The sequence below is a fragment of the Furipterus horrens genome, unplaced genomic scaffold, assembly GCF_987537825.1.
Source record: "Furipterus horrens unplaced genomic scaffold, mFurHor1.1.pri manual_scaffold_5, whole genome shotgun sequence".
In the NCBI taxonomy this organism is placed as follows: domain Eukaryota; kingdom Metazoa; phylum Chordata; class Mammalia; order Chiroptera; family Furipteridae; genus Furipterus; species Furipterus horrens.
Window position 1 is genome coordinate 161,259,401 of NW_028327175.1, and position 13,929 is coordinate 161,273,329.

The 13,929-nt window shown below is 49.9% G+C and overlaps 1 protein-coding gene across 2 annotated transcripts in view; it reads left to right on the top strand.

Moving 5' to 3' along the window:
- The first annotated feature begins 7,203 nt into the window (after positions 1 to 7,203).
- SLC29A3 (solute carrier family 29 member 3) overlaps positions 7,204 to 13,929 on the top strand; it is a 42,235-nt gene continuing 35,509 nt past the window's right edge. For both annotated transcript variants that reach the window (XM_090278155.1, XM_090278156.1), the window contains exons 1-2: positions 7,204 to 7,298; positions 11,680 to 11,975. In XM_090278155.1, the coding sequence (XP_090134281.1) occupies position 7,298; positions 11,680 to 11,975 (297 nt within the window). In that variant the 5' untranslated portion in view covers positions 7,204 to 7,297. The remainder of the gene's footprint in view (positions 7,299 to 11,679; positions 11,976 to 13,929) is intronic.

The window sequence follows — 13,929 nt, forward strand, 5'->3', positions numbered from 1 at the left end:
CTGTCACCACACTGTCTCATGTGTAACTGAATAGCCTAGACAAGTATGAACCTGTCTCTGGTCTCCAAGATCATCCCCCACCCCACCCCACTCAAGGGAAGTTTGCTCTCAGCCAGTAGGAGAGCACTAGTGCTTCCCTCGATCTAGGCTCCATTCAGCCTAGAGTGGTCACATTAAGGTAAGCTGTAGAAAAAAACTTGACATGATAGAAGGAAACTAACTGCAGTTTTGAAATCAGCATGCCTATTTAAGTCTAAAACAGCTGAAAAGTCTAACTCAACAGGAATTATGTTAAAAAATTGTTCCCCTGTGTCATTGGTCACCTATTCTATGTCTCAGAGAAGGCTGTTACATTGGTTTTATCAGATGAGGAAACCAAGACTTGACTTCCCAGAGATACAGAAATAGCATCCAAGCCCAGGTCTATCTGGCTCCAGTCTGGCCACCACAGCAGGCGGCCTCCCCAGCCAGTCCCTGGCATCGCACAAAGCTCCCTGGGGCAGGAGCAAGCCCCTCTGTGACAGGAAGATGGCTTCTGTCCAGCACTCAGAAACTTTTCTTTGAGAAGCTGAGAGCTGAAAAATATCAGCCCAGTGGGGAATGCGTTGGATGCCTCGAGTTTTCTTTCCTTCCTTCTCCTGTCTCCCTACCTCCTTACCTCCCTCCCTCCCTCTTTTCCTTCCTTCGCTTCTCCTCCTTTCTCTCTCCCTCCCCTCCTTCTTCTACTTCTTACTCTCCCCCTCCTCCTCCCTGCTTCTTCTTCTTCAGGTGCCTTCCAGAACAATGAGGAGGCCCAGTGGGTGTGCATCACTTCACCATTTACAAATACTTTCCCTGACACTCACAGACAGTGCTTGCAAACAGGTGGTGGTTGTCATTAAGTCTGTTCCATTGCTGTGCCTCACACTCATCATCCCCACCCCAGATGCAAAGTAAGGGACCCTCAAGGCAGTAAAGTGTGGCCATCCTGCTCCTAGGCACTTATCGAAAGGGGCCTTCATGGCCTGCCCATGACATCAAGCTGGGGACAGGAACCCAGCCAGTCACTGGACCTGCCACACCAGCCCTACCATTCCCGTCCCCTCCCTGATCCTAGAATCAGTCCACTCTCAAGTCAGTCTTGTAAAAACACCTGTATCTCTGCCTCCTCTCTACCTTCCCCTTCATGGCCCTGTCTCCCCTTTTTTTTTTTTTTTTTTTACTTTTTATTATCTGTCAGGAGATGTTTTTATTACTTCATTATCATAGTGTCCTTGGCAGGCAAAAGACTTGCTCAAGGTCAGTCAGCTGGTCAGAGGCAGGACCAGAATCAGAGTCCAGGGCGTCCAACCCCCAAATCTTGTGCTCCTTTCCTCATCCCCCATAGCCTGGAACATTCCCTGGGAAGTTGAGTGTGCCCCAAGCTACCTGCCTCATCTTGTCCCCAAGCTAGATGCTACCACTGCCATCTGTCTAGATCCCAGGGAAGACAAGCCCACACTAGCCGTGAAGCAGCCCAGTGGATGCATTAGCAACCTGTTTCCCCTAGTCTTTCTGTCTTCCCGACGGAGGCCATCCCCAGCCCCTTCCAAGACCCTGTCGCAGCAACCAGCTAACCTCCACGTGGCTGGTGCCTCCTCCAAGTGGAGAAAGCCTCCAGCCTCTGAGCACTAGCGGGAGGCTCCTGATACCTCTGGTTCTCTCAGCAGATACCTTGATCCTGTCTCACTCCTTCACATATACACATGTTCTCCGAAAGGAAAGATTAAAATGACGCATCTCCTGCAGGACTTTGCACGGAGAAAAGCAGTCAAGTGACAAAGCACTGAAGCACCAAAGAGATGTAATCATGATGTGGGGGCTGGACCAGGAACAGCCCTGGATCTGCTGCCCATATTGGACCCAAGGACTTTCGTCACCCACACTGTCCCTTCCCTTCTCAGCCTTACCATGTGCTTAGTGTGAAAGACAGAGCCTTGGTTCTGAGGCTGCCACTCCATTGCTGCCAGCTATGTGCCCTGGGAAGCCTCTTTGTCCTCTGTTTCCTAATCTATAAAATGGGGACCACAGTCCCATATCATTGGATTGTGGGGATAAAATGGCAGTTGGTGAAAATTCTTTTTTCAAATATAAAGGAGGCTAAAATTAAGGCCTGAGGACCTCTTCCAAAATGAACTCTCTTCCTTGGAAGTGAAGGAAATTTGCAGTGAGGGCCTGGCAGCTGTGGCCTCATTGAATCCTCCCAATGGCCCCACTTGCACCACAGGTTTCAGAGAGGTTTCATAATTTTACCACACTCCTTCAGGTCACAAGTCTGGAGCCAAGGTTCACACAAGGGACTTCAAGTCCCTTCCTCTCCAGGGCTGGGTGCTTCCTGACAATTTAGGGAACAGCAACTGAGGGGGGGGGGGCTTCAAAATCTGGGTGCATGCCAGAGCCTTTTATGACCAGGCCAGAGTTCGGGGATGATGGTTATAAGACAGATGAGAGCCTGAGGCAGGGTGTGGGGCAGGGTGTGGGGTTGCTCCGCTAACCCATCCTCACTGCCCAGGGCATGGCCTCCAAGGTCACTGTGTCATGGCTGAGCCCTGGGGTGGCAACTGCAAGGACATGCCATTTTGGTTACAGGACTTCAGACCCTGTCAAATCCTCCAGATCCCTGCTCTGAGCTGGCCAACGGGGCGGGGACCTCAGGGGTCAGGAAGCTTCCTGCTTCCTTACTGGGAGCACTTGCCAACCAACCTTACCTGCAGCAGGCTGAGGGTAAGGTGCGAAGGCTGGAGTTTTTGACTGCGGGAATAGTCTCCAAGCCAAGTCCTGGGTCCCCTGAGGTCATCTGCCAAGCCCTGGGAGGCAAGTGCAACCTGGGTATGGCTCCTACTCCACCTCTAGACCTTGCTTGGCCTCCCTGAACTTTGGAAGGATCGCGGTGCTCCTGTAGGAAGCTGGCAGGAGCCCAGGCTGGGGGCACTGGTGCCTTCCCAGGCCCATCTGCAGCAAGAAGAGACTCCCTCCTCCTCATCCCCATCAGGGATAGCATCTGGGGAAGGTCTTCAGTCCCTGCCACAATCCCCAGCTCCAAGCCTCCTCTCTGGGTTCTTGTCATTTTGCTGTGGACAGTGACCATTTTCTCAGCTGTATGTAAAGTGTGGATAGGAGCATTTTGGGGAAATCTGCCCAGTTGTGGGATCTGCATGTCACATAACCTAACCAGAAACAGCAAGCTTGCTGAGCAAATGTAGACTCAAGACAAGTCTTCTGCCTTCCTCCCAGCAACCACACGGTGACCCCAAACCTTCTGTAAGAGCATCCTGGAGCCCCACAGCACCCTCCTTCTGCCTACCTCCTTTCCTTCTCTAGCTTCCAGGTAAGGTCCAGGTGTTCTGAGCTGGGGTGTTGCGTCGATGAGGGTTAGGGAAGCTGGGTTGGGATCAGGATGATTTTAGGTCCAAAAGGAATAAGATGGAAAAGGAAAACTGCAGGTGTGAGTTTGTTTTCTGAGGCTGGACAAATAAATCAGATCCTACAGCCAAGTGGCCCTAGCCTCTAGTCCACCGCCCTGCCTGTGGTCACCACAGTCATCTCTCTAAAACTACAGTGGGGCCCTGACCCATGTGGCTCAGTTGGTTGGGTGCTGTCCCACAAAGCAAAAGGTCACCAGTTTGATTTCCTGTCAGGGCACATGCCTGGGTTGCAGGTTCAGTCCCTGGTTGGGGCGCAAATGAGAGGCAATTGATTGATATTTCTCTCTCACATAGATGTTTCTCACCCTCTCTTTATCCCTCCCTTCCCCTCTCTTTATAAATAAATAAATGAACAACTATTAAAAATAAAGAAATAAAACCCTGGTAGTGCCTGGTCTCATCTTCTGGAAACTCTTTCAGAGTCCTGTTGCCTTCAGAACGATGTCCACATGCGGGAGGTTAGTAAGAAGCTAGGAAAATTCCTTGGCAAGTGGAATGGGGAAACTGAGACAGATAGCTGAAAAAACTGACCAAGCAATTTACAGCCAGCTAATAAATCACAAGGTCTTATCTTCCCTAACCAAGGACACTTAGCAAATGGTCTATACATTCCAGATGTTCTGGGGCAGACCTGCCTCCCCAGAGAATGACCCTGACTCCTCTACATGCTCACTCTGACGCATCAGCATATTGAAGGTGCGCCTGGAAAGCTGAGGAGCATTCCACTGAGACCCTCCCCTGAGACCTCCCCTAAAATTCCTACCTTTAGAAAACAGATAAAAACCCTTCAGACAAAGGACCCAGTGTGTGCTCTCTACCTTGAGCACGCCCTGCCTCCCTGACCCCTTTCTTCCTCAGGCATGTATTTTGCTTTCTTTCTCCTAAGCTTTAAGGGTCCCAATAAGACTTGTAACCAGGGCAGGAGTGGGCAGCAGCAGCTCAGCTGGGTTAATCCTTTGAATCTGTCTCCAAGGGCTATCCTTTAGCCTAACTTTTCAGAGAGCCAAAAAGCAGCTCCCCTGAGGCTCACTCCTGTGGCTGTGATCTTGCCTCTTCTATCCTAAGCCCATCCTGTCTCACTGTCCCCAGCTTTAATAAACATACCCTCAAAATCACCTGAACTTGTAGTGTGAAATATTTCCTTCATGAAATCAAGAACCCACACATTTCAGACCAGGCCAGGGCAAACTTGCCTTGGTCCCCAGTCCCTTTCTGGTAACATACCACCCATTCTAGCTCTCAAGGGCGATCCCAAGCCGGGCCCAGCCTTTCTCACAGCCTCACCAAGTACCTATCACCCTCCAAGGATGACATATCAGCGCTCTTACCTCTGCCTTTGCTTCAGCCCCCTGCTCCTCCTTGAGCACCCTCCCCGCTCTTCTCAATGGGCCGCAATTGGCCTGAAGATTTGATGGGGGACTCAAATGTTGGAAAAAGTTAATTCCAGGTAATAGCTAATAAGCTTAGTAAGCAATGTATGTAAAAAGCTATTGTTTCAGGAACTGGAGGTATGACCCACCTTGACTTCAGAAGACCATAAGTAGTTCCACCTTTGTGCCCCAGCAAGCAATCAAGACAGTATTTGGCTTTTCCCGTTTCAGATTCAGCTCCAAGGTCATCCCTCCTGAGAAGTCCTCCTTCCTCCATCCCACTCTCCACTCTACCCACCTCTAGGCCCTCAGGGGAGCTATACTGTGCAAGAGAAAACCAAGAAGGACTTGAGAGTCATAGTAGGGGCAAATGTGGGTTCCACCATCATGTGGCCTTGGGCTAGCTACCTAATTTTATAAGCCTTGGACATGCGACCTATAAAATAGGGCCAACAAGGATGTGGGGCTGCAGCAAGGGTGGGAAGGTGCCTGGCTCCTATCATCTGCCCACCTGATGCCCCCCTCCCCACAGTGTACAGTTTTCCCCAGGGAGTGCACAAGCTCTTCTGAAATAAGAGTCCAGCCTTTGGCACCTTTGGGCCTCTGCACTGTTTTTACTCTTAACGCTATGGACATCAAATGGGTGGATTTTTCCCACACCAACAACCAATTTTTCAACTCTCTGGACACCTCAATTCAATTCAATTCTGGCACTATCTACCTGGCACTAGCATTAGACCCCACAGATTTAGAGGCTCAGTCCCACAAGACTGCCCTCACTTCAGACATCACTCTCAGCTATGGGGCACCCAAACTTCTATATGACTTGGGTACAAAGTTGGGGGTTTCCACAACTCCCACCTACCTTGTTTCCATAATTTGCTGAATGGCTTACAGAACTCAGGAAAACATAATTTACTATGATTGGTTTATTATAAAGGACATAAATGAACAGGGCACCAAGTCCTGAGAAAGGAACTTCTGTCCCCATGGAGTTGAGGTGTACCACCCTCCCAACAATGAACGTGTTTACCAACCCAGAAACTCTCGGAACCCCATCATCTGGGGGTTTTATGAAGGTTCCACTATATAGGCATGATTAATGAACTCAGTGGTCGCTGGTGAGTAAGTCAATCTGCAGCCCCCCCACCCCCCTTCCTGGAGGTGGGCATGGGCTGAAAGTTCCAATTCTAATCTCGGGTAGGTATACCCTTTGGCATAAGCAACCCCCATCCAGAAGCTCTCTGGGGCTGTAGCAAGAGTCACCTCATTAGCAGGAACCGGGACTTCGTGGGAGGCGGCTTGTTGTCAATAACCAAAGATAATCTCATCAGCCCTATTCCTCAGGAATTTCAACGCTCTAGAAGCTCTCCTCTCAGGAGCAGGGGGCAGACCAAATGTCTATTTCTCAGTATCTTATGTTATCACATGGCCCCGCTGCAGGGCCTGGCACACAGCAGACCTTTTTAATGAGGGGACCACGCTGTGCTCTGGCAGCGCCACCATGAAACAGGGATGCCTCACACCTTGCCCTGAGAGCACCCAGCACTGAGCCTGCCAGTGGGGTGGGAGGAGGGGGAGGGGAAGGCATCCTAGGCAGGGGTTTGAGAATCGGCCAGATCTGGTGTTCGCTCCCAGCTGCATCTCAGCTCACTCGGAGCCCAGCTTTCTCACACCCCTAAAAGGGGTGCCATGCTATCCTGCCTCTCAGGACAGGTGGCAGTTAATGACAGTGGGGTTGAAGGACACAGCCTGAGAGAGGGTTGGATACAAGTGGCCTCCGGGCCTGTATTGCAGTCAAGAAGATCTGGAGGCTCTTGGGAGGGCCTGGTGGGATGAGGTGGTCCTGAGGGCTGTGTGTCCAACTGCCCCGCTGCCTCGGCGAGGCGATGACAAGGAAAAGCTCCATGGCGCTGGCCCAGCACACAGGAGGCCTGACACTGAGCAAAAGCTGGGGTGGCTGGGGCCAGCTCCGGGCTCTGGGGGGAAAAGTAGGGATATTGGGGAGGACTGGGGACTGAACTCAGAGTGGGCCCTCTGTGGGGTCTTGGGGGTGAGGTGGGGGATTCTGGGAGCCAGAGAGGCCGGGCTGAGACGACGGGGTCCGCGGAAGGTGGACGAGCGGCGCGCTGCCGCAGCCCTGAGACGCGGGTCCTCCGCGGGTTCCGGCCCACGGGGACAGTGCAGTAGCGGCCGGCGCCTCATTTCCTCCACCTGAGTGAGAATGGGCACGGGAACGGGAGAAGGTGAAAGGAGACTCTGTAAAGAGGGAACCACCGGCGTCGGCGGCGTGGGCGGGGTCGTGAAGGATCAGGACCGTGAGGCGGGGCCGGGACCGTGAGGCGGGGCCGGGACCGTGAGGCGGGGCCAGGGCAGGGCCGGGAGGCGGGGCCCGGCCTGGAGCCCCGGGAAGCCCCGGGAAGCCCCGAGTCGCAGTGGCCGCGGCGGCCGGGGAGGCAGTGGTGACGGCGGTGCGGTGGCGACAGTAAGTGCGGGCCGGCGCCTGACCAGCAGTCAGCTCTTCAGGGTCCCCGTCGTCCCTGGGCTCCCGCGCTCGGCGTCCCCTCCCCTCCCCCTCACCATGGGCCCCTCTGGAGGCTGCTTCAGGGGAGCTCAGGACCCCAGCCCGGGCCCTCCCGCTGCATACTTCCTGCTGTGCCCCCCTCCCCAGCGTCCCTCGGCTTTCTTCCCGCTCTTTCCCCTCCCCCCACTCCCCTCTCACTTTCCCTCTCCCTGGGTCTTTCTTATTTCTCTTCCACATTCTCTCCCTTCCTGTTCCTTCCGCATTTCCTGAGACTGGACCTCACCGTCTGGTTTGGGGGGGCGGGGAGGGGGGGTTGGGTATGGACCACTCAGCTCAAGGTATCCAGAGGGTAGCTGACTCTTGGTCGAAATCGGGGCGCCTGGGGCTGAGAGTGTCCACCACGCCAAGGCCCGTTCTTCCATGGTCTCTGGGTGGCGCCTTATACCCCAGCAATGCGTTTCCAGTGGGTTAGCTTCACCAGCCCCCCTATCCCTACGTCACGGACCAGGACAATGAGGCACAGAGGGGAGACAGCTCCAGCCAGAGTAAGAAGCCTCGTCGGAACCAGCACCCAGTTCCAGATGCTGGTCTGCAGTGGTCCCAGGCCCCACGGTTCCTGCTCCTTTGTGTAGGGGCTGCCCCTTGCCCCGTCACCCAGGAAGGGAGCCGGCCCCGTGTGGCCAACTCCTGTGGGTGTTTGAGAAACGCACCAGCCACAGCCAGCTTGTCCTGGGCATGCTGGCACTCTTCTCTACCTTCCTTTTTCTTTCTTTTCAATCCAGAAGCCAGCAGCTAGCTTTTATAAAGAGTAATGAGACTTTGCTCACTCCAATGCCCTGGCCTGTGACCCGGTTAAAGAAAATTTCTGGCTCCTTCAGAAGCTCAGTCAAGGCTGAACGGCCCTGGATAAATAGATACCTGGAGCCGAGAATGCGCCTCCGCCAAGTGTGGGCCCAAATAACCCTGCTGGTGGCCTCTGCACCCACCCTTGTCGCTGGAGCATCTAGAAAGAACCACTTGCCTTTTCCCTACTGTCCTACATGAGTCAGAATTTTAAAACACTAATGTCTGGTTACTTTGTTAGTATTGGTGCCCTGTGAATCAAGGCAGGGAAAAGGATCTGTTCAACCAGGGGAGTTTAAAGTAGATTTGCTGGCTGAATGCGGGTGTCCCGCAGCGTCCTGCCTGCCTGCTCCAGGACAGAGGCCACCTCAGTAGGGGAGAAGACCCTGGCAGCACAGAGTACATTCATTCAGCAAACACTGATGAAGTTACCCTGTAGTGATGCCTTCATCTCTGCCCATAGCTCACTTGCTGTGAGGCCTTCCTGTCTGTACTGGGAGCCTGCAGATGCAGGAGGCCAAGGAGTCCCTGTGGGCCTCAGACTGCTTGGCTCTGTAACCTCACACTTGCCATTTGGTAGCTGTGTGACCTTCGGAAAATTACTTAACCTTTCTGAGCCTCACTCTTCATCTGCTAAATGGATCTTAGAGTAGTACCTAGCCATATTATTAGGCTGTCGTCAGGCTAAGTGCTAGGCACAGACCTTAGTGTGCATAAGTACTGGATTTAATTTTAACTATTGAGAATTCTTACTGTTTAAATGTGGGACAAATCAAGTGTCTTTAAGGCCTCATTCTTTGCATCTGGGAAAAAAACCAAAACAATAATTCCTGTCCTGCCTAATTCTGAGGACTGTTGTGAGGCTCTCTTGAAATAATGGAAAAGGCTCTGTCCCTATGTGATAGGGCGTTCCCATCTCACCAGGGAAGAAAGACTTCATTCTGCCTGGCTTGATGCTCTGAGTAAGGCTCAGCCTCCCATGTGAGCTGAGACACATTTCTTTATTGATTTATTGGGCAGGGAGGAAGCTACTATAGAAGGGACTAGAGTATCCCATTCTCAGCTTTATGTATTTTCCATTTATCAAGCTGCTGCCACATCATAGGTGCTGTATAGAGCATAGATGTAGGCATGCTACCTTGCAGTCAAATTCAGTAGCCAGCCAGCCAGGTGACAAGCCCATGATAGCAGGGAAGATGCTGACATTTGTGCAACAGTCTCTACCATGGGCCAGACATTGCCAGTCAGTTGTAGTTACATAACCATTGTAAAAAGGCGTAGGGTTTTTTTTGGTTTTTTTGGTTTTTTAAATAGGTTTGCCAATGGGGAAATAGAGACGCAGAAGCATGGTGACTTGCCCAAGGCCATGTAGGCAATAGTTATTGGCAACCTAGAACTTTCCCTTTGTCTCAGGAGCTATCACAGATAGGGAGTGGTTGTCTCCTGATGGATGTGATGAATAGAGGCCAGGGGCCCAGGCAGGAGTTGTAAACCCAGGCTTGACCATTTACCTGGCCTGTGACCTTCCACTCTGGATGGACCTCTGTTTCCCCAGAAATGAAATGATAGTGTGGACTATTAATATGTCTCAAACTGGCTTCTAGAGGTAGCTCTGGACACCATCGGCTTTTAAAAAATTTTATTGCCCTGGCCGGTGTGGCTGAGTTGCAGCATCAACCTGTAGACCAAAAAGCTGCAGGTTCTATTTCCAGTCAGGGCACATACCCAGGTTTTAAGTTCAATCCTCAGTTGGGGAACATGTGAGAGAGGAACCAATCAGTGTTTCTTTCTCACATTGATGTTTCTTTTCTTTCTTTCTCTATCCCTTCCTGTCTCTAAAAAGCAAAGAAAAAAAACTCCTTGGGTGAGGATGAAATGTTTTTTTTAATTTAAAAAATGATTTAATTTGAATACCTTTATTTGTTTGTTTATTTACTTATTTTTCCCATTACCATTTAGTTCCCTTATACCCTCCTCCCATCTGCAATCACCACACTGTTGTCCATGAGTCCTTTTTGCTTTTTGTTCAATCCCTCCACCCCCAACCCTTAGCTGTCATCCTGCTCTCTATCTATGAGTCTGTCTCTGTTTTGCTTGTTAGTTCAGTTTGTTCATTAGTTTCCACATATGGTATTTGTCTTTATCTGACTGGCTTAGTTCACTTAGTATAATGTTCTCCAGGTCCATCCACACTGTCGCAAACGGTAAAATTTTCTTTTTTATGGCTGAGTAGTATTCTGTTGTGTAAATGTCCCATAGTTGTTCTATCCACTCATCTACTGATGGACACTTGGGCTGCTTCCATATCTTGGCGATTGTAAATAATGCTGCAATGAACATAGGGGTGCTTATGTTTTTTTGAAGTAGTGTTTGGGGTTGCTTTGAATGTATTCCCAGAAGTGGGATTGCTGGGTCAAAAGGCAAATCCATTTTTAATTTTTTGAAGTAGTATCTCCATAGTGCTTTCCACAGTGGCTGTACCAGTCTTCACTCCCACCAACAGTGCAAAAGTGTTCCCCTTTCCCCACATCCTCATCAGCACTTGTTGTCTGTTGATTTATTGATGATAGCCATTCTGACAGGTGTGAGATGATATCTTATTGTGGTTTTAATTTACATTTCTTTGATAATTAGTGGCATTGAGCATCTTTTCATATGTCTATTAGTCATCTGTATGTCCTCTTTGGAGAAGTGTCTATTCAGGTCCTTTGCCATTTTTTAATTAGGTTGTTTGGATTTTTGGTGTTAAGTTTTGTAAGTTCTTTATAAATTTTGGATGCTAACCCTTTATTAGATGTATTGGCAAATATGTTCTCCAATTCTGAGGGTTGTTAAATGCCTTTATTTTTATTTATAATTTTACTTTTTGAACAAGTAATACATTTACATACTTAAAAATTCAAAAGGCACAAAAGAGTGTGAGGTGAAGTCCCCTCCTTCCCAGTCCCCATCCTTCCTCCTCAGAGGTAACACTGCTAGAAATTTCTTGTGTATCCTTCCAGAGAATGTACAGACATTTGTGTGTATAGTTTCCTCCCCACCCACCCTAGCCTTGCTTTTTTGCACAAATAGCATATTCTCCTGCTCCTTACTTTTCTCACATAAAGTTGAAAAGAGTTGAGAGTGCATTCTTTGCCCGCCAGGGGTACTAATTCCTTTTTTATGGCTGCATAGAAATATGAGGACTTTGAGACCCAGTTTGTCCTTCTGAGTTGATTGCCACAGGCCCCACTGTACTGCATTGCCTTACTCCCAGCCAGTCACATACTCCTTTGCTGCCTGTTGCCCTGCATGGGGTAGGGGTGGCGTTGACCCCTGAGGTTGCATACAGCTCTGACATCTTGTCTTTCTCCCTGATCCTTAAACCTGAAGCTTTCTAACCATGCTTTAGTGATTCCACAGACCCCAGGACAGATGGTCAGTTTTGTAGGATGGGTGAGTCCCCAGCTTTAGTTTCTGATCACCTGCCCCATCTCTGTTTCTTTCTCTGTTTCAACAGTGGCCTTTGTCTCAGAGGATGACTTTCATCACAGTTCCAACTCCATCTACAGAACTGCAAGCACCTCTCTCCATGCTGACCAGGAAACACTGTTTGAGAAGCTGCTAGACCGCTCACCCAGCCTGCAGAGGCCTGAGGACCGCTTCAATGGGACCTACATCATCTTCTTCAGCCTCGGAATTGGCAGCCTCCTGCCATGGAACTTCTTTGTCACTGCCAAGGAGTACTGGATATTCAAACTCTGCAACTGCTCCAGCCCAGCCCCAGGGGAGGAAAGTGAAGACTCAGACATCCTGGTAAGGGCATGTTTCTCCTGGGAGGCGGGAGGTGCACTTAGCCAGGATGGAGTGAAGGGCACCTTTACTCAGGCGCACCATACCAGGAAGGTTTGTGGCATGCTAAGGATATGCGCATCGGGAAGCCATGTGGAGTATAGTAGAAGAAATTCAATTCAATCCTAAGACATGTTTTGTGTTGTATATGAGGTCTCATGCTTCATGTAGGAATGGCTAAGACACAGTCCTGGCCTTCAGATTGCTTACTATTTAACTTGGGAAGAAGGTACAAATGATGATTATCTGCAATGTAATATGGTAAACTCAAGAATTCAGAGTCCATGCTTTCAGGGGTTTGAAAGGGTGGATCTAATAGCATTAAATTCAGCTTTGAGTTACAGAATATTCAAAAAAATTGGTGGATAATTAAGATGGAAAATAGTTTTTCTCTCATGTTCAGGTCTGGAGGGGCCAGCCCAAGCCTGGTATGATGTTACATGTTGTCAGGAACCTAATTATTTCACCATGTGTAGCTTCTTTGTTAAAGATCACTACACAGTCCAGAATAGCTGTTGGAGCTCTAACCATGAAATCAAATAAGAAGAGGAGGAGGGGCATAAGAAAGCTGGAAGTAACACACATTACTTTTGCTTGCATCACATTGGTCAGAATGCAGTCATGTGACCACATGAGATATAAAGGAGACGGGGAAATGTAGTTTTTTCCCCAGATAATCATGTACCCAGCTAAAATGAATGGTTGTATAGTTATGGAAGACAGGGGAAAATGAAGACTCAAGGATAACTAGTCTTGTCACCAAGAGAGAATGCTGTGGATCCGAGCAGGTGGATTAGAAGAATGAGGAGGAGACATTCCAGGTGGAAGAAAAAGCCTGGGCAAAGGCAGAATGGGAGAAAGTTCAGGTGTGTGTATGAGGAATAGTAAAGCATCTAATTTTGCTGTATCTGAGGTGCATGGAAGAGAGAATAAGGCTTGAGATCATTGCCTGGGCCTTAAATGCCAAAGTGAGGAATCTAAATTCTGTTTGGTTGGCAGTGGCACCAAGCCCTGTCCCGCCATCTAGGGCTGCTCACTTTGTGGGAAGGCTTTTCCCTTGGGCAGGAGGAGTGTTAAAAAAATTAGCCTGCCACTTGAGGCTTCACTCAAGACTATTGCAATGAGGGAGAGAGATCAGGCTCAACTCCAATTACTCAAGTACAAGTGGGGATTTATAGCCAAGGAGCAGAGTAGGGGTTGGGGGGAGGTCAGTGGATGGAAAATTACTAAGGGGGGCCACCAAGGGTAGGAGAATTCTTGCTGAAAGCAGGCCGAGGACATATAAACCAAGGTTGGGGGTGAGGAACTTGATCAAATATCAAGGGGCATTCTCAATAAACTGACTTAGCAGGATTCTTGCTGAGACTGGCTGGGCAGGCAGCATACAGGACAGCAGGGGGTGCGGCAAGGTTGAGGCCTGAGCAGGAAGAGGACTCGGAGGTTTGGTCAATCTTTGTCAAGAGCCCATTTCCTCAGCTGTTCTAGGCTCGTGTCTCTTCTCTCTTGAAAGCTCATGGATAGGGAATTGGGGACCTCTCTGAAGGCATGCCGGGCTGGGGGGTTGCTAGCTGCCCCTCTCCTCCAGGGGTGCCCCAGGAGACAAGAAGACTATACGCTAGCAGACCTTAGTTATACCCTCAACTGGCCCACGAGGTGGCTCACCTCCCCTTCCTGAAAGCACCTTTGAAATCTGTGATCTAACCCCCAGAAACCTTCCCCAGTTTTGTAGAACTGAATCTGACACGTGGACTGAGGTTTCCTATTATCTGTTTTGGGGACTGTGCCGGGGCTTCACATCAGAATCACCCAGGGAGCTTTTAAAAAATCCTAATCTGGGCTCACCCCAGAAATCATGATTGAAGTACATCCCTTAATTCTGACGCCTTGTGAGGGCCTTCTGTTAACTGAGGAATTCATA